The sequence below is a fragment of the Poecilia reticulata genome, linkage group LG20 (assembly GCF_000633615.1).
Source record: "Poecilia reticulata strain Guanapo linkage group LG20, Guppy_female_1.0+MT, whole genome shotgun sequence".
Taxonomy (NCBI): Eukaryota; Metazoa; Chordata; class Actinopteri; order Cyprinodontiformes; family Poeciliidae; genus Poecilia; species Poecilia reticulata.
The window spans coordinates 3,329,442-3,356,444 of record NC_024350.1 but is presented as its reverse complement, the minus strand read 5'-3'; the positions used below and the strand labels follow the sequence as shown (position 1 = coordinate 3,356,444).

Here is a 27,003-nt window from a genome sequence, read left to right as displayed (position 1 = left end):
TATATATATATGAGACCGAGATCTTATATATATATAAGATCTCGGTCTCATAGAAAATTTGTGTGCGGGCAAGTAGCCTACAAACCTGACTTGGTGACACCACTTCTTTCAGGAGGAAGGGGCCAATGTGAGAAGTTTGAGGAAGGATATTCAAAACATTCAACCCAAGTAATGCAGTGGCCATTTCACCACTGATACTTGTAAACAGTTAAAAAAAAATCTTGTTTTTCTGGTATTTAGCAAATAGAAATAATGTTCTCAATTTTAACTGACCTGTAAAATAGGACAAATTTGATCAGATTTAGTATCAGAGAGTGAGAAGAAAAAGATATGTTATGTATATGGAAATACCTGGTTTCAAGCAGGTGTAAATCTGAACAACGGCCTAGATTTGCATTTTGAGAAATAAACTGGAAAGCGAAAGATGCGTCATTGTTGCGAGATAATTCTCCATATTTGAGCAGGAACTTTCATCTAAATGGTCAGAAGCTCGGGATGAAATAACATCATTTATCAACTTATTCAAAGGCACAATAGTTGGGCATTGGGTTTCAGCTGAATGGCAGAAGTGATAAAGATCGTCATCGTGCACATCTTCCATGTCACAAGGAGCGGATCTGGTGCGAGATAAGCTCGCAAGTTATTTATTCAGCCAGACTGCAATGCTGTCCCACCCGGATCATCTTGACTTGGACTCCATCTTGGAAAAAAGCCCAGATCTGAGGAGCCACTTCCTCCCAAGCCTTTCCCATCGTCCTCAGCCTCTCCAGCTCCTCAAATGTTGTGTTTGCCTGCAGAAGAGGAGAAAGTGAGAAGTTGAACATCCCCTAAAGAAAATATAGAGAGATGCATTCAGGTTGCAGGAAACATTTATAGGAGCGAATAACACCCAAACCCAATCCAAACTTGGACTCAAAGCTTGGATGCTTAAAAACACACACACAGACACACACACACACGCACACACACACCCCCGCACGCAGTCACACACATCCCCTAATCTCCTGCTACATACCATTCCCACATCAAACTGTGCGAAAACAAGCTTTGCAAAGACAACACGCGCATTCTCCCACAAAGAATTCCCGCCGGCCTTTACAGATAACCTGCGACGAAGGCTTTTTCGGTGCCAGATCATCAAATATTTACTGCACACTTATCATTCAGAACCTCGCATGTGTACAGTGCTTTGTGTAGGCGCGCACCCAAGGTCGGCTACTCCGGCATTCAGTCATGTGCAGTGGGGGGGATAAAAGCACTCAAGAGTACACCCAATTAAACGCCTTCCTCTTGTGTGTGTCTGATTTCGGGTGACAAAGGGGACAATGGAGCCGGGGGGTGACAATGGAGGCCATTGGTGACGACCGGCTGAATGCATTCAGCCGGCCCAGTGAATCCCAGTCAGGTTCCCACAACCGGGAGCTTCCTCATTCCATGAGACAGTTCAAAACAGCAGGAGACAGAGGAGGAGAGGGCGGATGGGAAGGCTCCTGAAAGCTGATTTTGTAAAAAAAAAATCGAGTAGGAGCTAAAATGTGGCACGTTCTGACGATGGAGGAATATTTGAAGTTTGAGGATATATTCAGCCTTTAATTGTGTGTCCTAAAAACCCGACAGACACTGCTCGGGTACAGCAGGATGTAGATAAGACCAACGTAGCTCAATATTCTGCGAGAGCAACCACGTATGACGACAGCGTGGTCCTAAAACACAAAGTTCTTGACCAGCATTTCCTTTAAACACTCTGATGCATGACAACAAAGGGCCGCCAGAGTCTTTGTTTCCCCCTCCTGTAAAGTAATGGATTAACCCAGTGGTTGTCACATTCTTACTGCAATTAAGATTCCAGCTGAGGCAAGAGGAAAACAAAGAGGTCTATAAAGGGCTGGGCAGGAACAAACATGAGGGTGTGTGAACCTTTCTACGCACTCTCACGTCTTTAAGGAAAACCACGGCGGCATGAGGCAACTCTGGAAAAGCGGCGGCGCCAACGGACAGGGCAGCAGTCAACACCACCGATCAGTTTGTGTCCTTCCATTGCGGCCAAGCCAACCATGACTGCCTCTACCCACCTCCCAGCCGCCCCACCAGAGGCTTAACTGCTTTGACAAACACTTATCTACATCTAGATACAAAGACCTGGGCACGACATGGGGGAAGCTGATCACTTTTTCTGGGGAGGAAACGCATTGTTCACCGCATCAGAGGAGCCAGCGCCGAAGAGAAACACAGATAGGGACGTCACCGAGATGTCTGGGTGGCCATATTCATTTAGATCTTTCTAGATGTCGTGTTTGAGTGTCTTCGATGTTTCTGGTTGTTCCTGTGCATTTCTAGTTGTACGTTTTCAATCGATCTAAACAAATCAACTCTCACTCAGATTTCCTCAACCATAAAAGTTTTCCCCCCAAAAGATTTTTTCCCATTTACTACGATACGGCCACAAACTTGAACATATTTTATTAGGATTATATGACACACCAACGCAATATACCGCACAATAAAATATTTTGTATTTAGCCAAAACAGAACCAATATGTGATGAAGAGTCAACATAGATCCTTCTTTGGTGTATTGCTCTACCAGCTTTGAACATCTAGACACTCAACCTCAGTCAGATTTGATGCGCCGAATCTGTAAGCATCATTTTCCCAGTCCTGCCACAGATTCTCAATCGAATTTGAGTCTGTACTTTGATTAAGCCATTCTAGAGTCTGCACATGTTTGAATCCAACTTATTCCCCTGTGGCTCTGGGTCTATGTTTAGTCTTACAAACATCTGCTCCAGTATTTTTGTTTCATATGAAGCTCCAATAAAATATATGCAAGTCTGTGGTTGTAGCTTCATAAAACGTAAAATAAAAGGAATTTAAATTACATCGTAATGTAAATTATCATCAATGCTTAAATATTACAAGCAATAGAGAAAGGTTAAAATCATAAAAATAACTGTATATACCCAAATAATTTTAATATCTAAATAAAAATACAAACAATAATATATTAAAAATCTGCATAGTGGCCATTTGCTTACATATCTTATGATTTGCTTGACGGCTGGTGAGTCTGGAGCATAGAGGATCCGTCCCATCAGCATTGGCTTCACAGAGTTCCACACAATCCGTGTGGCAGGACTGGACTCCAGTTCCTTCATCAAGTCATTGCAGAAAGGAGCTGAGACAAATAGTTATAAGTCAGCTGATGTTAAAGGGGAAGTCCGTTTATTATTAAATTACCAAATCATACAGATTATAACAGCAGGCATCATGAAACAAAAAAGGATTTCTCAAACTACAAATGAAAACATTGGAGTCACCTACAAAGCAGGAGCAACAATTTATAAAGCCAGGAATTTCTTCCCTTTTTTTCACCTGCATTAGTAAACCACCAGTCTTAACCAGATAGTTTTTATTTCAAGCAATCTGCATGCCGCAAACAGTGATGGCTCTTATAAAGCTACGTCCTTTTCTCTGCTGAAATAGACATAAATAGAGGGAGATTTGAACCTTAAAGTCGAGGTATTGTGTATTTTCCAGTCACACAGCGCCAGTTTATAGCATTATATGACTAAAAACATACTTGACTTTGTAATTTAACACCTTGAAATTGGCCCTCTGTCTCTTTAAGAAACTCCTGCTCTTTCTGACTCCACCTTTCAGGAAATCATCCCAACATGGCTCCTCTATTAACCCTTTAAAATGTTTTTACCAGCGTTGCACTGAGAAACTAATGAGCTCAGCAGACGGTGCAGCTCCACCAGGTGTTTGCTAATTGCTGCTGGCCAGTCAGAGGGAGCGGAGTTAGGGAGGTGTGGGAGTTGGGTACTCTGTGAGGCAGAAGCTTGGAAACTGCAAGTTTCCGAGGAGGAACTTCATTTGAAAGGCGGGGCTAGGTCCCCCTAGGTGTTTTGCACAGCTGAATGGTTTCCATGGAGATAAAAGGATTCCTCAAACATGCATGAAAATAATGTCATCTATATTATAATGACATTATAATATGGCGTAAAGCTAAAAAAAAAATTAGATTTTACATAAGCTTTTTTATTTTTGCCAGAAGTCGCAATTGTGTTAGTAGCGCTGTTTTAGGATCAGATCTTCCTTTGTGTGACTTCATGAGTTTGCCCCTCAGCTCCACCAGTAACACCTGTGGTTTGATCTACTGTGTTTTGTAAAACAAGAGCTGAACTCACTGGTGCTGTTGTCATACGTGTAGTCACCCTTGACCCAGCCGCTGCTGATTCCCAGGAAGGCTTTGTAGTTGTTGTCTTCGTACCAGTTAAAAGAGGCGACCCTGGAGAAAGCCCCCTCTGTGTAGCCGCACACCAAGCCGGAGGCAGCAGCCATCACCTCCCTGAAGGACAGATTCTTCTGGAACAGAGGCATTACCACCTGGATGAACTCCCTGGAGCTGCTCCTGTGGAACAGCTGGGAAGACAGATCCAGGGTTGATTTCAAAAGTCGAGTTTGTAGTTGAAAAGAAATGCAGGATGTGCATTTGAAGTTGAATTTAACAAAAACAAAATACTGTTGAGCTAAAAACCTACTTTCCCTCTTGCAGGTTGCCTCGATTTTTTTCTTAAACACAGTTAAATGTTTCAGATCATCAAATTCTAATGATGAAGTTTTGCTTTTAGAGATCGCTTAGTCGCTAAACTCTTTGTTTAAGCAGTTTCTTCGCTGCAAGGTAAGGCTGGAAAAAGATCTAGAAGCAGCTTGTGAAGTTTAAGTAATAAAAAAAGGTTGGTAGCAGTTGATTTGTGATTTAACAAGAGCGAGGAAATTATATTTCCAACTAGAATCAGACTGATATGACTGCTTTTGTTTGACAGAAGGGAAATCCCCGTTTGAAAACGCCATTTTTATATTTATTTTGGGTGATTTGATGATTCAATGCATCTAAATGTGAAAAAAAAACTCTTGAAAAGTAATATTTCAAGGCTCTCTACTTGCTAGGTTTTAGGATCTTCCTCAACTGATTTACAGGAAGTGACATGTTTACATGTTCCACCTCGAGCGTACACGGTCTGCAGAGACAACTATGTCGCCAGCAGGATGTCGCACTGTGAACAGCAATGAATGTGGATTTGGAAACATCAACATAAAAATTAGCTTAGTCCTTAATATAACACTTGAGTGATGAAAATATAGTGAATTTGAAAGAAATCATCAGCTGTCACCCAACATCAACTTTTCCTAGACTGGAGACTTTTCTTCCCCCACAGTATTCTCCTAGAATAATGAGCTATCTTTCTTTTTCAGGCTAAGCGGGCTTGCTCTGTATTTAGATTTCCTAACACGCACCAGAAAATACCACCTACCATCTGTTTGCGCAAAAACTCAAGCAGAGTCAGGCAAAAGGGAAGCAACTGTTTCCTGCCAACTAAAAATAGGAAGCCGTGAACTTTTGAATGGGGAGCTACTGGTTTGCTCCGTGGGCCGGTTCTTACGTCTCGCAGTCTGTCCGAAGCGGTGGAGACGATCCGGACCCAGAAGTGAATGTCAATGCCGTCCGAGTAATTATCCAGGATGCGAGGGAGCTGAGGAGAAATGGATATGAGAGTTAAAGAGTGGACGATTGTTAATTTCTATTTATTGCAGTGAATGTCCAAAAAATGGTAGGAATGTTGCTGTTGAATTTGATGAGATCTGAAGGGATTTCAAAACCAAAAATGCAAAAACAAAGTCAAAATATAAATTAAATTGCATTTTTGAAAAAACATACAGGCAAGGCAGGATTATTTATTTCTCCACAAAACCTTCTACTCTTCTGAAACAATAGCAAATGATGGAAAGAGGATGAATTTTGCCAGATTTTTCTCTTTTTTACCACTAAACGATGCAACCTTTTCAAGTTTTTTGATATCATTAGACCAAAAAAAAATGAGTGAAAGTTTCTCAAACATTTCTCATAAAACAGATAGCAAAAAAAAAACTCTTGAGATTAAAAAAGAAAACATCTGGAAAACTGACATGATCCTTTGCCTGCCCCTGGTTTCCCATGTCTTTATTTGAGTACTGTTTGGGTTTTCCAAAGCAGCTTCCAGAAGAGCGCACAAGACAATAGAAGAAAGGTTCAGGATGTTGCACGAAGCCAAGACACAAGAGTTGCCATCAAAAACATCCTTCCTCTTTTCTGTCTCTGTGAACAATTGGGAGACATCAGCTTCAAGTCACACTTGTCAGTTGCTGCAGCTGTACTGGATTGAACCCAGTAGCCGCCCAACAAGTGTTGCTGCTAAGAATGCTTGTAGCATTTTTCTCGCTACCGCAAAGTCGGAGACACTAAATACTAAATACCATTTGGCACGGTTCCACTGGACAGTGCCTGGGTAAGGATGAGGCAGATAGCAGAATCTGTTGTCTGTCTCATTGTCAGTCTTGTTTACTCTTCACTAAAAACTGTCTATACACTAAGCTACAAGTAGACAGAGGGATCTTTGACCGTTTGTCTGTGCACAAACTCTCTTGGCACTGTCCTTTCTCTAGTTCACCCCGTGGCTTTTCAGTAATATTTTAGTCTTAGGGACGGAGACGACTGATTTGGGTCTGGTAAACCAATTGTGTCTTGAATTGACACAATTGGTTTATCAGTTGGTAATTGGTTTACCATATCACAATTGGATATGTTGGATTATTGTCCTTAGAACAACAGAGTGACAACCATTGCCAGTCTACTGATAGAGGCTTAAGCTCTCTCAGGAAAAGGCTCATTCCTGGCCTAAGAAATTGGTTGCCATGTTGATTACATTTAGCGGTTGTTATGGAGACTAGACAACCCTAAAGGCTCCCACGTGCTTCATCCCAAGCCGAACGGTCAGCACGATGTCATGTGGTTGTGAAGTGTTCTTTTTTCGGTGCAGACCACCTGGGGTGATCCCTGTGGACAACGACGTTGCAAATTCCGTTTTTACTCATTTGACAGTCTTTGCAGTTATTTAGTGAAAAGCCCGTACAAATGTACATAATTCCTTGCCATCTCAGAAAAGACGTTTCTCAAATAGTATTCATGTCTCTGGCAGACACAGAAACGGCTAGTGGAAGTGGACTAGCTGAAGTGAAATATCAAAGTTGCAGTCCGAGCGAATTTCGGCAAAAAATTTTTGACCAATCACCCAACACTTTGCACAGAGATCCAGACGAAAGAGTGTTGAGTTCGGCAGGCAGGCGCTTCCCTGGGAACGATATCGAGGAATTTTGGTCACGTACCTACATCAACGAGAGCCAATTTCAGCACTTCCGATGAAGTTTGTGGAGGTAATACAACCATTTTCTGGTACTGTGTTATCATATAAAATGTTTTCAAGTGCCTTGTTGCTAAAATATGCAACACAAATAAACTTGACTTGACTTGAGCCTGGACACAATTCTTTGCTGCTGTTCCTTAACAGAGAGCTTTGGGCAAACTTGGGTCCTTTCAGTGGCTCGTTTGTCACAATACGAGTTTTTTTAAAAGCATGTTGATAGTTTAGAGAAGTGCCTCTAAATCAACACGCATCTGCCTTACTGACATATCATTTGTCAGACTTTTTTTAATCCCCTGCACACACTCCTGAATAAACACCATCCGTTGCGCTGAGCTAATAATAGGCCTGAGACCAAGTCCATCTGCTCTCCTGCTAATACAGGTTGTTGGTATTTATCTGTGGTTATTTAAGCTCAAGTGCTTTCCTCATTTAGTGCTCAATTTATTTTTTGGAAGTTTCTATTTTTGTTTATTTTGAAGCTAAATGGTAATCCACTGAAAAAAAGTGAGCGCGGTCATGAGACATTAGGACCAGGATTGTGTTGAGTTAATACGCGTAAAAACAGCAGGTTTTTGGATTTTCTCCAGCCGTGCTTCCCTGCTCACGTTTTTCTAAAGCATGACAGCTGAACAATGCTGTGTTTACTTGCACTGTATTTTCCTGCAAAACATCTGCTCCACCCTGTGAGTCATGCTACTTGTAAAACAAATACAAACTGATGTTTATCCACTTTATAACTGTCTTTAAACATATGTGTCACCTGAGAGTACTTTCTGTTCTTATTAATGTTGCAGTGGGATGTGTTGACGAGCCCAAACTGCTGTGGAAGAAAAGGAAATTAAATGATTTTTTTTTAAAATAAGGTACTGATAGGCTTTTGATGACTCAAGATTTGTTTGATGTTAAAGGTTATCTACTGACAGTAGGTTTTGCTAAAGTCATCTTTTACAACAATTACTCCAAACTTTTTATGACTGTTTTTAACTTTTACTTTCTTAAAGCTCCAGTACGTAACTTCTCATTAAATTTGTATGTTTAACTAGCATGACAATCTGCGCACAAAGGAAGCTCCTCTGTCTTCTCCTGGTTGTCTTATTGCCATCTGCAAAAATACACCGCTCCCAGTCAGAAACAACCAACTAATACAAAATGCATGATGGGGAAATTTTCAGATTATCATTTAAAACAAAAATATATGTAAACATGTCTGTTGGAGGTATTTATTCTTTTATATTTTGGTAAAATGTGTTCCTAGTTTATATTATACAAGGTTTATTTGTAGGTCAACAACTGCTTAATTTGCTATTGTTTGTTTTTTTATTTGCTTTTGAAACTATGGAGCCATTTCCTATAAGTATAGGGACTGGTGTAGGACCAGCATGCACTGGGATTGGGCCTTTATTTGTTCATTTTTACCAGAGCAAGAGAAACGGCAACAAACAGAAATCTGCATCTGTATTTATTGCTTGTTAAACTGTATAAATAAACCATGAAATGCAACTTTAAGGTTTTTAGACATTTGATTTCTTCTGCTTGTGTACAAAATGTCACCACAGTGCAGCAGTGGCTGATTGATTCTTAATGAAGGATGCTTGGTTTGACAAACAATGGACTCGCCACTACAATGCCAGATCCTTTTCCTTCTAATTCACAGTTCACATACTCTGTGCTCTGTCATTCAATAATTAGCCAGCCAGACTAAACTACGAATTAAACATTAACTGTGACTATATATATATGTTATAGATTTATCAATACCACAGGCTGAAAAATCGATAAGCACAGCTGATTCGTTCCTCATCAGAAGGCTTTTTTTCTTAAATATTAGACTAACTTTTTGTTTGTAATGTAGTGCTATTTTATTCAGTGTAGAACTTATTGCTTAAGCTTTACAGACAGGAACATACAGACATAATGTAAATATTATCTTTGTTACAGAACAGGAAAAAAAGCTTTAATTAAGAAGATGAACTACCAATACTACTGATGCATGGCATGAAGTGAATCCAAAAATGAAGATAGAGAACTTCGATCAACAGTTCAAATCACCAAACACAAAAGAAAACCGTCATGGAGTTGATAAAGCAGACCAACATTGAGCCTCTGGAAGATTCTGACCTCAATCCAAATGAAATCTTATTTAAATATTGCTAAAAAGCCAATAATGTGTCAGTAAACTGACCAATTTAAATTAACTTTTTATGGCAAGAGACGTAGTCAAATATGCCGCGAGAACCAACCCAGAAGCTGTCTGTTTAAGAAACACATGCTCTTTTTGACACTTTGCCTTCAGGAAGTCATCACAACATGGCTGCTCTATTAACCCTTTAACAACATTTTTACTGGCGTTGCTCTGAGAAGCAACTTGTATAATGAGCTCAACAGATGCTCAGTTTTACCAGGTGTTTGCTAATTGTTGCTGGCTAGTCTGAAGGAGCTGAGTGAGTGAGGGACAGCTGCTCTGTGAGGCCCCTTTAAAACAAAAACGTTGCATCTTTCATTATCCACCCTAGAAAAAAATTAACATGGCAAAAACTGACTTCAACGAGATTTGCAAACCAAGAACTATGTTTTCTTAATATATAAGTGAATAAAAGGATAAGCAATCCATGTCATACTTGTAAATCCAAGAATAATCATAAAAAATAAAATAAAAAACACTGACCAGTCGGAAGAGTTTAAAAAAATCCACATTGGCATAAAATCTGTCCTCGATGATCTGCAGCCTTTGCGGGGTCAGGATGCACATGGCGTTCCGAACGGAATAGAGTCCTCTATGGCTCTGGAAAATCAGGAATCGCTCCAGGAGGCTGAGGCTGCAGGCGATGTCTTTCAAATGCAAGTCTGGCACCCCAAAGGCAAACTGAAACAGGAGGTTGTAGCATTTAAACACGAGATTTAAAGGTCACCTTTACAATACTTTAGCACAAACACTGTTTACACGTCAAAAACACTGGAGGGATTCACTGGCTGAATTCAGGCAAAGAAAGGTTTTGTGTTTGGGTCTTGGAACTACAGTATGTGCACACAGTGGAGTTGAATAATTCGCATGCTGCAATCCACGTAGATCTTGTTGCATTATTGTTTACAACTGAACATAAACGGTAACATTCAAGGCTGGCATGCCATTTTGAGCTACTGCCAGGAATTTGCGGGTGTTGAGCAAGAGGGAAAAACAGAGGAAGGAACATAGGAAGAGTTTCCCCCCCCCTTTTGTTAATTTATTTGGAATTTTAGCAAATACGCCTCACACTACTTTATTTTTAAATCAACTCCAGGAAATGCAATGCTCTAGATCTCTAGCAAGAAACCAAAATGCACAGTACCTCTGGGTCTTCTTTTCTTCAGTTATGCTTCCTTGTGTTTTTTCCATCAGACACTGCTTTTCTTTTTGTTCTTACCAGAAGTTCCCTTTATTGGTTTTACTGCATAATAGACTTTAATGACTTTTCCCCACTTATGTGTGTTATTTTAATTTTAAATTAGCAACAAAAATGTAATGTTTTTAATCTAAATTGAGCATTTTTATGTTACTCTTGAATATGAAGTCATTTTTGCAGTATGGCATTGGATAAATATTCCACATTTTGACTGCAAATATAACACAATGTATAAGTATCCCAGTTGCATTAAAATTATTTATTATATTGACTCTGATATGTTGAGCAAAGTAAACATATAGATACAAGCTAAACTTATGATTAGACAATTCAACAATACTTTATTAATCCCAAGTAGGATGTTAAATGTTGCTGTACATTATGCAGTCCAAGTTTCATCAAAAGAGTCATAAATGCTGATGACTGTGGGCAGGTATGACAACAGGTAGCAGTCTGCAATACAGCAAATCTGAAGAAGCTTCTGACTGAGACTCCGCTCTATAACAGTGTCATAAAACTGATGCTCATATTTTTAACTTCATCAAGAATCCTTCTTTTCTCAACCATTTACTAATTAAAGGGGCAGTATTATGTGTTTTCCAGGCACATAGTGCCATTTTATAGCATAACTTCAGTTGTTATAAAAATGCTAGATATCAAATATGACCTGCCATTAAATGTACATTTTCCAAAGTACCAAACTGCTCCAGTCCTCTACCACCCAACAGTATCAATGTTTCCTTCCGTTTTCTTGGCTGAACATGTTCATTTTGAACTTTATTTATATCACACAGACTGCTCACTGATGTTGGGTGTAAAGTCTCAGGATTTACATTCTGAGTTAAAGGCTGCAGTCAGTATTTTTGGCTTTGTGTGTGTGTGTGTGTGGGTGCGTGCGTGCGTGCGTGCGTGTGTGTGTGTGTGTGTGAGTGTGCGTGCGTGCGCGTGTGTGTGTGTGTGTGTGTGTGTGTGTGGGAGTGTGCGCGCGCGCGTGCCTCTGTGTTTCTGAACGTGTGTACCTGTTCAGGCCTGATTTGGGCATTGACTAGATGATACACCACAGACTCTGTCAGAGGAATGTCTCTCAGCAGGAACGACGTCAAGGTCTCGTCGTCCTTCAGGATCGCCTCCACCTTCACTCCGCGACCTGCCACAAATAACGTAAGCGGTTTGTGTGGGTCCACGCGCCACTGGCCTCAACGGATAACGGCGCCTCCTCGCACTGGAATAACCGGTCCGGGCGGAGAAATCCTTAAGTCCTAGCGGCATATACCGCGGACGAGTTGCGACAAGCGAGTTTCAGTGGAGCAATTGGAACGCGCTGAGCGCTTCCCGCTTCCCGCTTCCCGCTTGTTCCGACTCTCTACAGACTGTAACAATGTTTCCATCGGCCTGCCTGTGCTTGAACGGAGTTTACTCTGACGGGCAGAGTGCAGTTTTGGTCTCAATCCAGTTCTTCTCGTTTTGTTCTAAGTGATCTCACTCATGTAGGATCTACTGGAAACAACATACGACATAAAAACAAGTGGGAACACGAATACAGGGAACTTAACTGATTCCGTAAAACAAGCGGAGTGGCACGACGCATGCACGTTTTTTTCCTTACATTTTTCCAAATATAAATCTACAGAAACTCAAGGTGGCTGAAAAGAAGCTCCTCTGCGTCCGAGTAGAACCAGCCCAGACTGCATGCATTTGTTTTCAACCCCATTTACTCTCATTCCCCTAAACAAAACCCACAACAATCGATTATCTTTTGACATCACCTATTTATTAAATAGCCCAACTGTTAACAACTTTTAGGGCAAAGAGAAAGTTATGCTTGGTGGCGGCAGCATAATGGTGTGTGGGAACTTGGTCAAAGGTAATGAAAGGATTAAAGACTGCTCAAGACTTTTAAACAGTTTAGATCAAAGAAATAATGTGCACCGCATAGATGGTCTTTAATTTTGGGTGATCGGCTATCTGCCGATATTTACATGTGGAACCTGAGAAGAGAGGTATAAAATCTGCTTCCAGATGATTTCAGTCCAAAAAAATGCTAAAAACAAAAAGCTGAAGGAGTATGAATACTTTGCAAGGCACCGTCTGACTGAGCGATAGATGGAAGAAATGCGTCGGTGATCCAAGAAACAAGAAAGTGGACGGTTGACGTGGCCAGACATCGCAAAGTAAGCAGCTTAGAGTTCGGACCCGCCTTAAGCCCGCGTGATATAATGGTGTTAAAGCATCCAGACACAATGATGGGAAAGCATGTGAGATGTAACTAACCTCAGATGCACTTTCAGATGAGATGACAGTTTTGAAACAGGATTTTTTTCATAAATCCCATTAGATTAATTCATTTATGAATGTCTTTAAGCCGACATGAACTGCAAGTTCTGCCAGAAGCTAAATGTTACCCACAGAGTAAACTGCGTTAATACTCACGTAAACTCCGGATTGAAACATAAGGGAAGCCTTTTTCTCTTTTTTTTTTTCTGCAGCGGTATCACCAGCTCCAATAAAACAGCTCAGAGAAAGGGACTTTGCAGGAAGATGACGAAGGCACTGACCTGAGACCTTTTCGGGATGAGTGCGCAGCATGTCCATAAAGTTGCTCATGGCGTTCAGTTCCCTCCAGAGGCGACCCACCTGCAGAAACTCGGGGTCGCTGAAAAGAAGTTCCTCTGCGTCCGAGTAGAACCGGGCCAGACTGCGGAGAAACATCAGGAACAGCTCAAACACATCCTGTCTTCATTAGCATCACACAGCATATGAAGATAGTCCACTCGTGCATAGATGCGTAAAGAAAATTCACGTTTATTTGATTTTTTTTTTGCAAATAAAACTCAGAAAACTAAGATTTGCTATTGTAATACCCCTAAATAAAATCCAGTGTGTAAACTGCAGCTGTTCTGAGAGGGTCTCAGAAGTTCGTTAGAGATCTGATTAATTATGTAATATTATATAGAGAATCAACACTAACGAAGAGTAATATGTAAATGAACACACTGTAGTTTTTCGGTTAATGTCAATCCAAAAACATTACTCTTATGCGTGTGTGTGAAACCCCGTTATCAAACACTGGCTGTTACACAGTGTGTTATACATGTCAATACTGTAATTACAAAGTCCAAAACACCTGATCTGATGTTACATTATTACATCATTTTCACCATGAAACAAGGTGGTGGCAGCAGCATGCTGTGAGGATTCTCTTTCAGCAAGGGAAAGGGGAAGCCGGTCGGGTCTACAACAGACATCAAAGCCCATCCATGTGTTGGAATGGTCTAGTCAAAGCTTACATGGAGTTGTTGTAGTTGGACACCAGACCCGGAGATTCGCCACGGGTGGGATACTGAAAGCAGGGGTTGTTAGCGTTGCAGACGATTCCCTGGATCCACGGCAGGATGCCGGCTGAGGGCATGGCCTTGTTAGGGAAGTGGCCTGAAGAGCAAAACATTACATTTCTAAATAGTTACGCAACATTTATTAAAACAAAAACAAAAAACAGGAATGCCTGCATGACAGCGGTAACAGCTTTTTCCTCCTTATTTAGCTGTCGTCTCACATTCATGCTGACGGTAGAGCGGGTTCACTCTCCTCAGCCACACCAGTCCCATGAACAGCATCACAGGCCACATGATCTCCACGAAGAACCGAATCTGATTCAAAGGAATATTTACAGTTTATGTTAATGATTGTTTTCGGAGCATTCCTGTAGTATTAAATATGAAACAGTTTTTGTTAATAAAGAAGGCCTGGCACAAAAGGCCAGTAATCCTCCAGTGCCTGTTCAGACCCAGCAGGGTGTGGCAGCCCTTAAAGCATGCAACACTTGAGCAGATGTAGCAGGAAGGTATTTAATTTGTTGAAAATAACAATTGGGTAACTGCTTCTGGAAGCAGCAACAGCCTAATGGAATCTGACTTCCACCATGTTTAATAATTGCCCCACGCTGCTGGTCTTAAAGCAGGAGCATAAAGCGCAGATGAGAAGGAGTTACCCTCTGCCGCCTGCGGATGGTCCAGTTCTTCCACAGCAGGAGCCTGACCTGACCTCCTGACCCCATGGTGGCTCCTGTTCACCCCCCTCCAACCCCACGGGGGTCGGCTCTGGCCCGGCAGACCTGTATGCAACCAGTCCAGAATGATCCGCTGTGCTGGGAAGAGCCGTCCTTCATGTAATCGGCCCATTCAGCTGCAGGAAGCTCCACGTCAAAGCCAGCAATGGCTCATAAAGACGGTTAATGAGCTCAACACACTTCATAGTCAGAATAATAGCCACAGAGGTGTCCATATTACAAATATGCTGCAATCTGTCTAAATTAGAAAGCGAAGTGCTCTTGCTCTTTCCTATTACATTTACAAAACAATTAGAGTGTCAGTATGAGTCATTTTCTTCTTTTTGGATTGGCCTGTAGCTGCTACACCACAGCGCATTTACAGTAAATACAACATTACACTGACGTGCCACTTACCTCAGACGAACACCTCAGCTGTGGTTGGATGCACAGGAAATAAAAAATAAAACGTTAGAGCCCATGTTCTCTCGACTGTTCCCTGTGGTTGCAAACGCAGCTCGTTTTCAGACCTCGTGAATACGTAAGAGGATTGAATTTAATCTACTTTCTGAGCGCTGGGAGAGACGGCTAACGCCCCTCTGCCACCGGCAGAGCCCTTCATGTCCTTAACCAGAGAAGGCTTCATTATATACTGTAATTACAGGCATGGTTATAGATTTATTGAGGGGCGTGTGTGATTAAATCTCATCACAATTCAATCATGTTTAGCGTTATTCGAAACTCAACAGGTTATTTCAATAGTTTAATTCAGACAACGAGACTACGATATTATAAACATTTATTCCTCACACTATGACTAGATATTTATATTTAATGGCAGCTAATGAAAATCCAAATGCCCGTGCCTCTGTACTAAAGTGGTCCAGGATGTTTTGATAGTGGCCTTTGGGTCATCTGTATTGTTAGGTCTGGTGTCTCTCATCTTCCTCTAGAAAAAGGTCAATAGATTCAGTTGGATGTCCGACACAGCACCAATAATACCAGGTTCAACGAACCGACTTTTGTTGTCTTTGGCATCCTGTTGGAAAAATTTAATCAGCATCTTCATCAAGCTTGTTAGCAGAAATAAGTTTGAAGTGATCCAGAATTTGCAGGTAATGAGAGCACTTACTTTGCCTCAAATCATCTGACTGTGGTAACGTCACACTGGACTTAAGCAATGTACTGTGCCCAAACTCAATTTATATTGCATTGCAAAATGTACTTTCTTCTGACCAATGAGCAACAGTTTGTTCTTGTTTTTTTTTTTCTTCTTCTTGAGCCTGGATAAACCTGCTTGGATTAACACAAGGAATGACACAGATGTAGCCCGTTTTCAACATACATCTTTATATGTGGAAGTGTCTCCTCTTGCCGTCTACATGTGAACCTGCCTAAAATCTTGAATAAACCTTTACAATCCTCTGAACTTCCACTTTCCATTAACACAACTCTCCATGAAAAGACAGTTACTCCCAACCTTTAGTGGCAAGTGTCAGTAACTTTCTACAGGACAAATTTTAACTAAGTTGTAAATATTTTTTTTTTAAATTCTCTCTCCCTCCACTAATTTAGTTTAGGCCTAAAGATAAATCCAACCCCTCCCGTCAGACTAACTTTAATTATAGGCTAACTTTATAATATGTCGGCCTAAACCGACATATTATTTAATTAAGATTTAAATTAACCAGTGTAACTTCTTCCATTTTTAGGTTTAGTTTTAACATCTTGCGGCTCCATTTTGTTGCTTGTTGCGACATCAAATTGATGTGGGGTTGATTGGAGCAGAGCAGGAAGCACATGCGCATTATGTACAGCCAATGAACTTAACTTACTTCATTTCTGTCTTCAACAGAGTAAACAGCCAACTCTAATTATAATAAGTATATTAACACAACTTCATGTCGTGCATTCTTCTTTGTTTTTCTCTGTGCTGTACGTATTGCAGCCTTCCTTAAGGCCCGTGCCACAAGAAGCCCGGGTCCGACTCGACCCGAACATAAAGCAAACAGTTTTGACCCGACTCGACGCGAATTTCGGGTTGGGCTCTTGCCAAAAAGAAAACTACAACAACAACAAAACTCTACGACCTGACACGGTCGCAAAGGAAGTCCACTGGACCCACACTTCCCCTTGGTAACCCGTCCGCGTGGGCCCTGATTGTCTGCGCGCGTGCTTTTCACCCCCGCGTGCGTTTTTCCGATTTTTTTTTTTTTTCTCGTGGTTTCGGTAAATGCCACCCGGATCACACCCTACCTGAGCGTCGAAGTGGGACTGCAGGTTTATAGCTGGTCTTGCGTAACATAAGAATTTTCTCACCAACTATAAAACATTTTGTGATTAAATGACAAAACTTATAACTTGAAAGTGTTACTAATATGGTTCAACCCATGCTAGCTGCTCGCTTAAATCAGCAGACGGTGAAATGACTGAATGTTTAAAATAAAATAAAAAACAAGCATCTTTCTTAGAATTTGCCAGATATATTTTAATAAGTTACAAGAGTGTTTGTTTAAATGTACCTGTTTTTTTCTTCTCTTTTTTAATACATTGAACCTTTTAACAGTTTATCAACTGTGTACATAAAAATGAAAAAACAGATACAGTTTAAATAAATGACGTCCTTCCTATTGCTGACAATGAACATGTAGGTTTGTTACTGGTAGGACTACTAAAGTTGTAAAAAAAAAAAAAAAAAAAAAAAGCTTTGGCTATTAAAATTTAAAGGTGGTATTACAAAAAGTGGGGTGAAAACCACTAGTGGCATTTGTAAGAACTTGTCAGACAAAGTTGACATCATCCAAGTTAAAAAGTATAAACACAAAAGGCTAACTAGCTTCTGCTTTTTGTTCCTTTTAGAACATGTCTTAACTGCCAGTACAGCTGTCTAACGTGCCATGTGTGTACATGTATTTACCCAGATTTATACACAAATCATTAGAAAATAACCTACTTGTAACAGATTAAAACACTCTCTCTCTCACAGTGGGGACAACACTGCTCCATCGGTATTCACATCGGGCTAAGTGCACTGGATTATTTTCAGTGTTGTGATTCCAATTCTATGCACTAATTTAATGACTCACCCAACTTTTTGGCATTAAAACAAACATCCAAAGTAAGTTTGTAGAAATTTTGTACAATATATATATATCTCTATATATATATATAAAAAAAACAATTGCACAGTTTTATAGAAATTATAAATATGGTGCCGAGTGTTGTGAGCAAGTGATTGAAAGATTTGAAGTATCCGCAGTGGTTTAAGTGCGTCTTGTTGGTCTTCTGAGGATTAAATCAACAGATAGAAGACAGCTTGCTTTTTTGGACTAATATGGAACTCGTTCACCTTTGACCACAGTTTGTATTGACTCTCGAAGCCCAGGACTTTTTATTCAGACGAAATGAGCCTCTCTGTGTTCTACCTCTTGAAGACGCCTGGGCCTCAGTCTCTGGTATACAGGTTTCGTCTGGTTTTGACCCATTTCTTCAGGGCTGGAGCTGGGAGAATGAGACATGGCTGCCTGGTCGACTTCCTCAAGAGGTTCATCGACTGAAACTTCTATCTCAATTCCGAGTTCCTCCTCTTCCTCGTCCTCCTCATCGTCGTCATCCTCCTCCTCCTCTTCTTCTTCTTCGTCATCATCCTCCTCTGCGCTGTTAGCTAGCTTACAGTTCTGCTGCCCTTTAGCTTTGCTCCCTGAGGGAGGCTTGTAGAAAGTTCCTGGCGGAGGCTGAAGAGTCCTCGGCGCTCTAAAAACTGTCGCCATCGTGTTGTTCCTTGACACGTTCTCCTCCCTCTTTAAAGTCCTGCTGGGTCGCACCGCCACTGTGTAAGGTCTGTTAGGGTAGATGGTGTTGATGGTGCTCCCTGCTGACCCGTGGTTTAAGGACGCCGGCACAGAAGCCGACAAGCCGCTGGCGTCCAGCGCGGATCCCTCCGAAGGAGTGCTGGCTGCCAGTCTGGCGGCTCTGGACGCCACGTCGTACTTGTACTGTTTGTCCCACGTTCTCCGTAGCGTCTGCGTGTCGATGAAGGTGCTCCGGTAATGCGCGCCGGCTCGCAGTTTGGAGCCCTCTGTCTCGTCCACCTCTTCGATGGACTGGCTGCAGCCGCCTCCCTTCTTGTTCTCCCAGTTGGCGCTGTTCCGGGTGTTGTTCTCGTCCACCTGGCCCTGGCCGAGAACCCGCTCGGCCGGCATGCTCATCGGCCGGGAAACCAGTTTGTTGCGAGGGTGTCGAAGCAGAACCCTGCTGACCGTGACGTACTGTGAGCGGCACAGACCCTTCTCGCTGGGTTTTGCGATCTCAGGGACACTCGATGACAACATCCCATTCAGGGTCGCCGAGTCCACCTCGTCGCCTTTGAACACAGATCAAAAGTGTGCATATATTACAAATCCAGATGGGCTTTATAGGAATGCTTTTTATTAAGATAAACACTGACCAGGTTCAAAGTCATTTCCATCGAGGGATGGCATAGCCTCCTGAACCTCAGCTAATAAGTGCGAAGACGGTATTATGGAGGAATGTCTCTTAAACACCTTTGAGCTCTGCTGTAAAAATCAGAAAATAAATGTTAACTGACAAATAGATGCTTAAGTAAACTGGTCAAAAGGGTGGAAATTGACAAGTTCTCACCTCCTTAATGTCTCCCAGTGACTTCGAGTGCCTGCTCAGCTGCTCCTTCTCCTGCTGGCTGAGGCGAGAATGAGAATCCGCCTCTGTGGGGGAGGTGCCACGCAGAGGGCTGAGTGGGGTGTCAAAGATCATCTGGTAGTGTCGGATGAGGAGCTCCACCATGAGTGCCTGGTATGGATAATCCACCAGAGAGGAAAGGGAGACGTCGGCGTCCGCCTGCCTCGGCTTGATCAGCGTTGGGCCGAAGATGATCCCGAGGTTGCTAGCCGTCATCTTGTTTTCCTCTGAACACTCAGTCACCCTTAAAAGGAAGCAAAGAAGATGAGAGTCTGAGGGTGGATTCAGACCTGTTTAATCCACTTCAATAAAACTCTAGTTCTTTTGTCTAGAAAGTCTGGTTCGTTTGGGGAGGTCTGAATATAATCGAACTCTGATAAGGATCAAAACGGCGAACTCTGGTCTCAATTTGGCTGAAGTGAATCTGCATGTGAAGGCCAAGTGGACCGGAGATCCCTTGGTGGGGCATTCTGGTTAAATGTAACCAAACCAAATGGTCAAGTTCATTGCTACTGGAAGAAATGACTTGTGGTCTTTTGCCATAGACAAAAGAGAAATCCTACATCAGCTAAAATTTGGCACCACTTCATTTTGGTTTGCATTTCGTGAAGAATGAAGTTACGCTCAGTGTCTTCTTCAGAGGTTTTCATTTTGTTTCCTTCAGTGGTTCTTGGCCCGGCGCCAGTACAGGCAAGCCAGGCAACAGGCTTTTCAAAGAGTTTGGTTTGTTTGAAGTAGTGCAGCGTGAAAACGAACTACACCAGATGAAAATGTAACAAATGCTGCAATTTTGGTCCCCAACCGAACAGATTCTTGCGAACTAAACACCCTCAGAAGCGGATCAATACCCATGTTAAAGTAATGTTTGGAGAACTTCCCCTTCCCTCTGTACCTGTGAAGATGCTCTATGAGGAACTGCAGCGTCTTGTAATGCGCTGGAGGCAGCTGTCTCAGCAGATCCTTGATTTTGAACAACACCCTGTTGAGCTCCACGCTGACCTGGGCCGCCGTAACAGCGCCAGCATTGAGCCGCTGGGCTTCGAGTTCTTCCACGGTGATGCGCTGGCTTTCCTTTGCCAAACCGATGAAGTCGTTGTAGTAACGGAACAAGATGAGCGGCTCTGGAAGCTGGAGAGCACAAAGCGCATAATAAGCACCAAACTTGATAAGAAAGTCCTGCTTTTTGGGTTTTTTTAATTAGGACTCAAACACTAACAGAAAGCAGCCTACCTGTCTCAGGTACAACTTGAGCACGTTGCTAATGTCGTGGGGGTAGAGCTCGGACAGCTCCACCAGGTCTTTGCCGTTCTCAAACGCCTGGCACAGCTTCTCCACCCGGGACTTGGCACCGTTCACGCGGTAGATCCCCTTCAGAGCACAAAAGAAAAAAAAAGCTTTCAGCACAGGAAACTGCGATGGCCTTTTCCGACTCACAAAGGAGAAACCGGGGCCACCGACTCTAAAAAGGCCACACAATCTGAAAACTGTTTGGTTAACTTTTAAATTGAGGCGTGTCACTGCTTTGTAGGCAGGCTTTACGGTGGAATAACAATACCTTGATGTTGAGTGCCCTGTTCTCGATTTCAGATGTGCATTTCCGGATGATGAAGGGAATGCCGTCGGGAGTGTTCTTGGCCGCTTGTGTGAAGTCGATGCCGAACAGGTGAAGCCTGCCCTGGAGCTTCTTATGGCCACACTGGATGGCCAGCGTTTCCAGGCACTTCTTGTGGCAGGTCAACGAACACTGCAAACACAACAACGGGCAATTTAAGCAAAACAGAATAGAGCAAAACAACTCAAAAGCAGACCACAGAGTTAAAAAAAAGAAGAAAAAAAACAGTAGGCCAAGCACATTTTAATACAAAGACACTAAAATCCCAAAAGAAACATTCTTCTAGTGAAAAGGGAATACAGAACAGGAAGTGCGTAAATCTGCAGACACAAATAGAACTCCGAAAAATATTTCCTGGGAACTTCAGATTAGGCCAAGACGTCCTTGCGACCAGCAGTATGGGACTCCCAACATGCTGCCACGGGAATACTTATGCCAGCTTCCTGCCAATATGTCAACCGGCATTACATAATCTTTTTCCAGTGACTCCTTTATTTGCCTTGCTCAGTGTATCTAATAAATATGGACAGAAACTTGATCTAAAGTCAACAGAAGAGGGAGGCTGCACAGGGATGATGGAGAGGACTCTTCAAAAGACAAACAAAGCCTCTTCAGTTTCCTCCTGTCTGATCCCCTCTTAGTTTGGTCTCCAAGGAGAGAATGTGACCATTTTCAACTTTTTTCCTTTTATTCCCTCTCATTCAAGCATTCAAGCGTTTTGATTAAGGGGGGTAGAAGTGGCGTTTTTCCTTTTTTTTTCCCCTTCAGTTTTTGTTTCAAATTTTTGCTCCCGTGGGTGATAAAGAAGCTGTTGTGTGACTTTGGCAGGCTTTTTCTTGACGTTTGAATGCAGTGAGCTGGAGTTACTAAAAAGGTCTGAACACTAAAGGTTTTGGCCTGGATCGGGTTTCTCGTTCTGTTCATTAAAGAAAAAAAAAAAAAGAATCAAATAAAGCGAGGAATGCGAGTTTTACCTCCTCACACTCGGCTCCGTGAAACACCACCAGGCTGTCGCATTCTCTGCATTTGGAGGGCGCGCGGAGCTTCCTTAGCTTGTGGGTCTGAGCTGCTTTGGACATCTGGGTGTTTCTGAACGGCCCCGGGGAGCTGGCCGTCTCCATCATCATCTCACTTAAACCTGCCAGTGAGAAGGGGAAAGTAAGCTTTTAACGTGATCGTAGAAAGGAACAAATTAGGGAAAAATCACAAAGCAAGGGTACAATAACTCCAAATGACCAGGAAGTAGAAAAGTTCTGGTTTCACTCACCGTTATCCAGCGGTGAGGGAGGCTCTCGATCGTCCAGGTCATCAGCAGACGACATGGTTCCCGTAGAGGGAGTTCTTGGCAACCTTCTCTTGAAATCCCCTGAACAACAAGCCAGAACACACACATCATCTTATCCGTTCCTGCTGCTCAGGGTGAAACATCCTATGGAAGAGCTGATGATTTAATGTAGCATGTGAAAAGGTGTCAGATTCCTAAACATGGCAGCTGATTGTTAGTGATTGCCATCCACAGCGGCTGATTAATGGTCACCTGTAGGATTGTTTTATTAACGCTGCTTGGCTTCTGCAGAACCTGATGAGGGGGTAATTGGGGATAAATTCGTACATTGTTCACACTTTCACTATGGTCAATGGGGCGGCACAAATCCTCAATCTGTAACCGGCGATTGTGCAAACGGTGGACTAACTTCCACCAATCAGGAGAGGTTATTTCTGCCCAAACGGTTTATTTTGATTTTAAATTACAAACAAAGGATGCAAAGAAAAAATAAATAAATAAAGGATCATGAATTTTTTTATTCATGTTTTCTGAGTAAAACCTTTCACTGCAACTACAGTTCAAGACTTTTAGGGTGTGTGTCCACCAGCTTTGGGCATCTAGAGATTGCACTGTGAAAGTAGACTTTCAAATGTTAAGGCAAATTCTCAACTGGATTTAGGTCTTGACTTTGACTAGGCCTCTTCATTGTTGATTCAGTTTCAGTTTACCTCCACATGCAGCATTTGGCATGCAGGTCAAAAACAATCCCAATCTGACCCAACTCCGCTTGTTGTGGTCTTTATGATACCGTTTGTTCACCCATGTTCTCCAACAATGTGCTGACATATTACACGCATCTATTAAGATTTTTTTGCTTATTTTTATAATTGAAGGATTTTTTGTTTATTTTGGAGATAAGCAAAATCAAAATTTGTTTCAAGAAACACTGAAAGTTATCATTTCTCAATTATTCCCTCCTTTGTGTTGCTCTGACACGTAAACCCCAACAAGGCACATTGACGTTTGTGATGTAAACGTGACACGAAGCACCAGTACACCTCAAGTACAGTGGCATAGCAACTTGGAAAATATAAACCCCATTCAACACAACGTTTTTATGTTGGTACGCACTGTATTAGAGTTGCATAACATTCACACTGTGTGGTTGCTAAGCCTCCTGGTTGTGAGAGAACATGCCAGTGATGTTGGGTGAACATCAAGATCACTCAAACAAATATGTCAGACGCCCTGGGGCAATTAAAAAACCCACTATATCTTCTTTTTCTAGCTGCCGTCTCAGCGCACCTTCACGTACTTTGGCAAACAACTTTCTATAAAGCCTTTCAAAATAATAATAAATAAATAAAAGTGATTTATTGCCTCAGTTGCTCAGTGTGACAGCAAGTGATTTAAATATAAAATCAGGGTGTAACATGCATGTTGTGAGTTCAAACAACACTGGGTGGGGAAGGAGTGAAGTGGTGCAAGTCTAATACCTGGACTTGCAGTGGGCGAGTCCATGGAGCGCGATTCGCTGCTCCCTCCGGCGCTTTCCGAGTCGCTGCACATCCCACCGCCCTGATTGGCTGAACCCCAGGGGCGGAAGGGACCCTGAATTCGAAGTGCTGTGAAAGAAAGGGGAATCCAAACATGAATAAAAAAAACATTTGCACCTGTCTACCTTCCTAAACGCTCTCCAATGCCAACATTTGCAACAAATGAAGTGGAATTTCTCAATATTTATAGTAAATGTTGGGAGTTCATTCATCACTGATACTCATATCTGTAAAGGTCATCCTGTACTTTCTGTCACTGAAAGAACAGCTCTGATTCAGAATGTCATCATAAGATGTATGAGGGTCATTTATTACATATAAGACTTTTTAAGACCTTTTAAAGACCATTATGGAAAACATTCAAGACCTATATTTATGACAAGGATGTACAAAAGAAAAGCAAAGAGCCAAAACAAAAATTTCAAGAGCCTCATATGCCATACGCATATGCTTCTCATATGCGTATGGCTCTCTAGCTGGCTGCTAATGGCTTGTTTTTTTGCTTGTTAGCTAGCAAGCAAGGATTAGCAGCCTGTTACTGATAGTCTCAACTGCCTTCAATCACAGAACTCATTGAGTGAAGATGTCAACGTGAGACAACGTAAACTTTTGACTGATAGAAAAACTCTGTCAGAGAAAGAAATGCATACAATCTGTGAGATTAAAGTCTCCATGACAAAATTTAATACCTGTGAGCAATAGCATTTTTAAATATCTTGTTAAACCGTATTGTAGGCTTTGCATTAGTTGCATTATGTATTAATATGTGGATACAATTAATACAATGAAGCGATCTTAGAATGTCAAGTAAGGTCTGCTGAAGAAAACAGTGAAGAGCCCAATTATCAAAGAGTCATATCAAAACAGAGTAAGCTGCTAACTGCTCCAGATTAAAAAACATGTAGTCCAATTTATATAAATATCACTCATTTTGCAAAAAACATATCTGAAATGTATACATTTGGGATATTTCAGGAATATTTGAAATGTTGTAAATTAGCTATATGGGAAAACACCTTTTACATAGAAATTGTCATAATTAATCTTTTTTATTATTGTGAAAGTAGATAGACTGAAAAGAAAATCACAAGCTTGTAATTTAAGCAGAATGGGTTTACATAGAAAATGAAACAAAGGAAAAACTCCTTCTTGCCAGTAGTATGGTAATTATTAAGGAAAGGTTTCGTACACAAAAAAATAAAAATCCTAAGTTCTGGCCCAAATTGCACAGTTTCCCTCCATTTGTTTTCCTAAAAATGTCTAACCCACTGAAGCGAACCTACCTTGTATGTCGGTGCCACCATTGGAGCGTCTCTCTGCGATCTTAGCGTGGTGGGTGTTGCTGTGACCGTCCACGTCTTCTCCACCCACCACGTCGGAGGTGACGGATGTCTGCGACAGGTTGCTGTGGGAGGAGTGGCTCCCACTTAGTGAGCGCTTGTTTGAAGGCAACCTGAAGACACAAAAAAACGGAAGCAAATGAGCCAAAACTCAGAACTAAGACGCTGAATTATAATTAAATTGATAGATACAGGCATCAAGCTGCTAATTATGCTAGTAAATTCCATCAGCAGTGACAGGATCCCTGACTAATCCTGATATCATAAGATCAGGACACCAAACACAAATAAACTACTGCATAATGATGACTAACTGACTCCTGCACATCAACAAACGATGCTCTCCATTGTTAACCAAAAGTGTCCTACAATACATCACTAAGTAGGTCAGCGCTCGCTCTATATTTAAGCTTTTGGGGAGCAGTGTTGTGGGTGAATGCGAGCGTGGGTGTGTGTATGCGCCAAAGTTTCATTTCCTCTCTCCCAAGCTGAACTCTTTTGATCAGAGGGATCAGAGTCGGTGGGGCTGGGAGAAAACTAAGTGAGAACAAAGCGCTCTCTTATTCCCATCCGTCTGGTATGTGCATGGGTGTGTGTGAGAGATCACAAACCTATGTCAACAATACCCTTTCTGATTTTTTTTTTGGGTAGTTTTTCCCCCTAAAAACACTTCAGAGAGACGACCAACGTCAATTACCCAAATTAGCGGGACAGCTAATCTTAGCAAAGTGGGAGCTGAAAATGACAGAAGTTGAGCTGAACTGACAGGAAGCTGCGCCAACCCCTGACCGCAATCGTTTCCACAGGAAGCAGCCCGCCGCCCCAATCGCGTTACGCTTTCCAAAACAATCTCCGTGAGGTCCAGCGTATATTTATCGCAGAGAGTGTGAAGACACGTCCAGTCAATGGGACCAAAATTACATCCCGAAATTCGTAAGACTCGCTTGTTTTTATCAAAAGAATTGTGAACATTGTGGGGAGACAATTAACTTCGATCCAGTAATGTCTGCAGCGTGGAGTGTAGCTGCTGGAGCCCTGTGAGGGAGTCTTTGAAGGATGAAATGATTAATCAGATAAATCGCGATGAATCAATTATTGAAATAATAAGTCAACTAATTTTGTAATCAATTAATCGGCAACTAGAGTGTAAAAGAAGGTAATTTCCTGTAATTATTTTACAAAAAATATGTAGATTTTTCATTTAAGATCAAATAAAGAACTTTGTCAACATGCTCTACAACAAATTCAAGTGGCATACTTTTTTCAAAAACAGCATCTTTTGTAATCCATTTATTAAACAGTTGTAGAAAGAGCTGGGCATGTTGATGCAGATGCATCCTATGCTACAAATGATCAAATATAGAAATCCTGTATGTTACTGCATGTATGCAATAAAATGTTTATATTCTTATTTTAAAAACTGACTGAATTATTTATTTATTTTCATCTCTTAATGTATTTCTATTATTGTACAAAAAAAGGTTTGAATAAATAAAAAAAAGTCAGCAAAATGTACCAATTTTTTTATCCGATTAATTGATAACTAAAACAACACTGCGCAGCAGCCCTGTTGGGAGCCGTAATCTGTCTGATTACATGCATCTCACCAGGCGTTGTGGGTGACAGGCGAATCCAGCGAGTGCGACTCCAGGCGGGGCCCGTTGGTCGGCAGGCTCCGGGCAAACTCGATGTAACGCTGGCCCGGCTCGTACTGCTTGGCGTTCTCGCACAGGCTCTGGTGGTTGACGGGTAAAGACACAACCTGGGCCTGCTGCAGCTGGAACCAGTTGACGGTCACCTGCAACGGTGAAATCGTGCGCTGCTTGGTCTCTCCGTTTCCATCTACGCCTCATGTGTGAAGG

The 27,003-nt window shown here is 41.8% G+C and overlaps 2 protein-coding genes across 4 annotated transcripts in view; both read right to left on the bottom strand.

The window, feature by feature from the left end:
• Positions 1-15,190, bottom strand: part of LOC103482282 (retinal-specific ATP-binding cassette transporter-like) — a 37,950-nt gene extending 22,760 nt beyond the window's left edge. For both annotated transcript variants that reach the window (XM_008438341.1, XM_008438342.1), the window contains exons 1-11: positions 15,086-15,190; positions 14,612-14,734; positions 14,177-14,270; positions 13,911-14,052; positions 13,179-13,318; positions 11,643-11,770; positions 9,909-10,106; positions 5,447-5,536; positions 4,190-4,424; positions 3,035-3,174; positions 675-791 (exon numbers count right to left, since the gene is read on the bottom strand). In XM_008438341.1, the coding sequence (XP_008436563.1) occupies positions 675-791; positions 3,035-3,174; positions 4,190-4,424; positions 5,447-5,536; positions 9,909-10,106; positions 11,643-11,770; positions 13,179-13,318; positions 13,911-14,052; positions 14,177-14,270; positions 14,612-14,677 (1,350 nt within the window). In that variant the 5' untranslated portion in view covers positions 14,678-14,734; positions 15,086-15,190. The remainder of the gene's footprint in view (positions 1-674; positions 792-3,034; positions 3,175-4,189; positions 4,425-5,446; positions 5,537-9,908; positions 10,107-11,642; positions 11,771-13,178; positions 13,319-13,910; positions 14,053-14,176; positions 14,271-14,611; positions 14,735-15,085) is intronic.
• Positions 15,191-17,131: 1,941 nt separating this feature from the next.
• Positions 17,132-27,003, bottom strand: part of arhgap29a (Rho GTPase activating protein 29a) — a 36,158-nt gene continuing 26,286 nt past the window's right edge. For both annotated transcript variants that reach the window (XM_008438338.2, XM_008438339.2), the window contains 11 exons: positions 26,749-26,939; positions 25,085-25,254; positions 23,742-23,870; positions 22,246-22,344; positions 21,953-22,116; positions 20,922-21,110; positions 20,597-20,734; positions 20,259-20,494; positions 19,310-19,610; positions 19,116-19,224; positions 17,132-19,031 (listed from right to left, as the gene is read on the bottom strand). In XM_008438338.2, the coding sequence (XP_008436560.1) occupies positions 18,064-19,031; positions 19,116-19,224; positions 19,310-19,610; positions 20,259-20,494; positions 20,597-20,734; positions 20,922-21,110; positions 21,953-22,116; positions 22,246-22,344; positions 23,742-23,870; positions 25,085-25,254; positions 26,749-26,939 (2,694 nt within the window). In that variant the 3' untranslated portion in view covers positions 17,132-18,063. The remainder of the gene's footprint in view (positions 19,032-19,115; positions 19,225-19,309; positions 19,611-20,258; positions 20,495-20,596; positions 20,735-20,921; positions 21,111-21,952; positions 22,117-22,245; positions 22,345-23,741; positions 23,871-25,084; positions 25,255-26,748; positions 26,940-27,003) is intronic.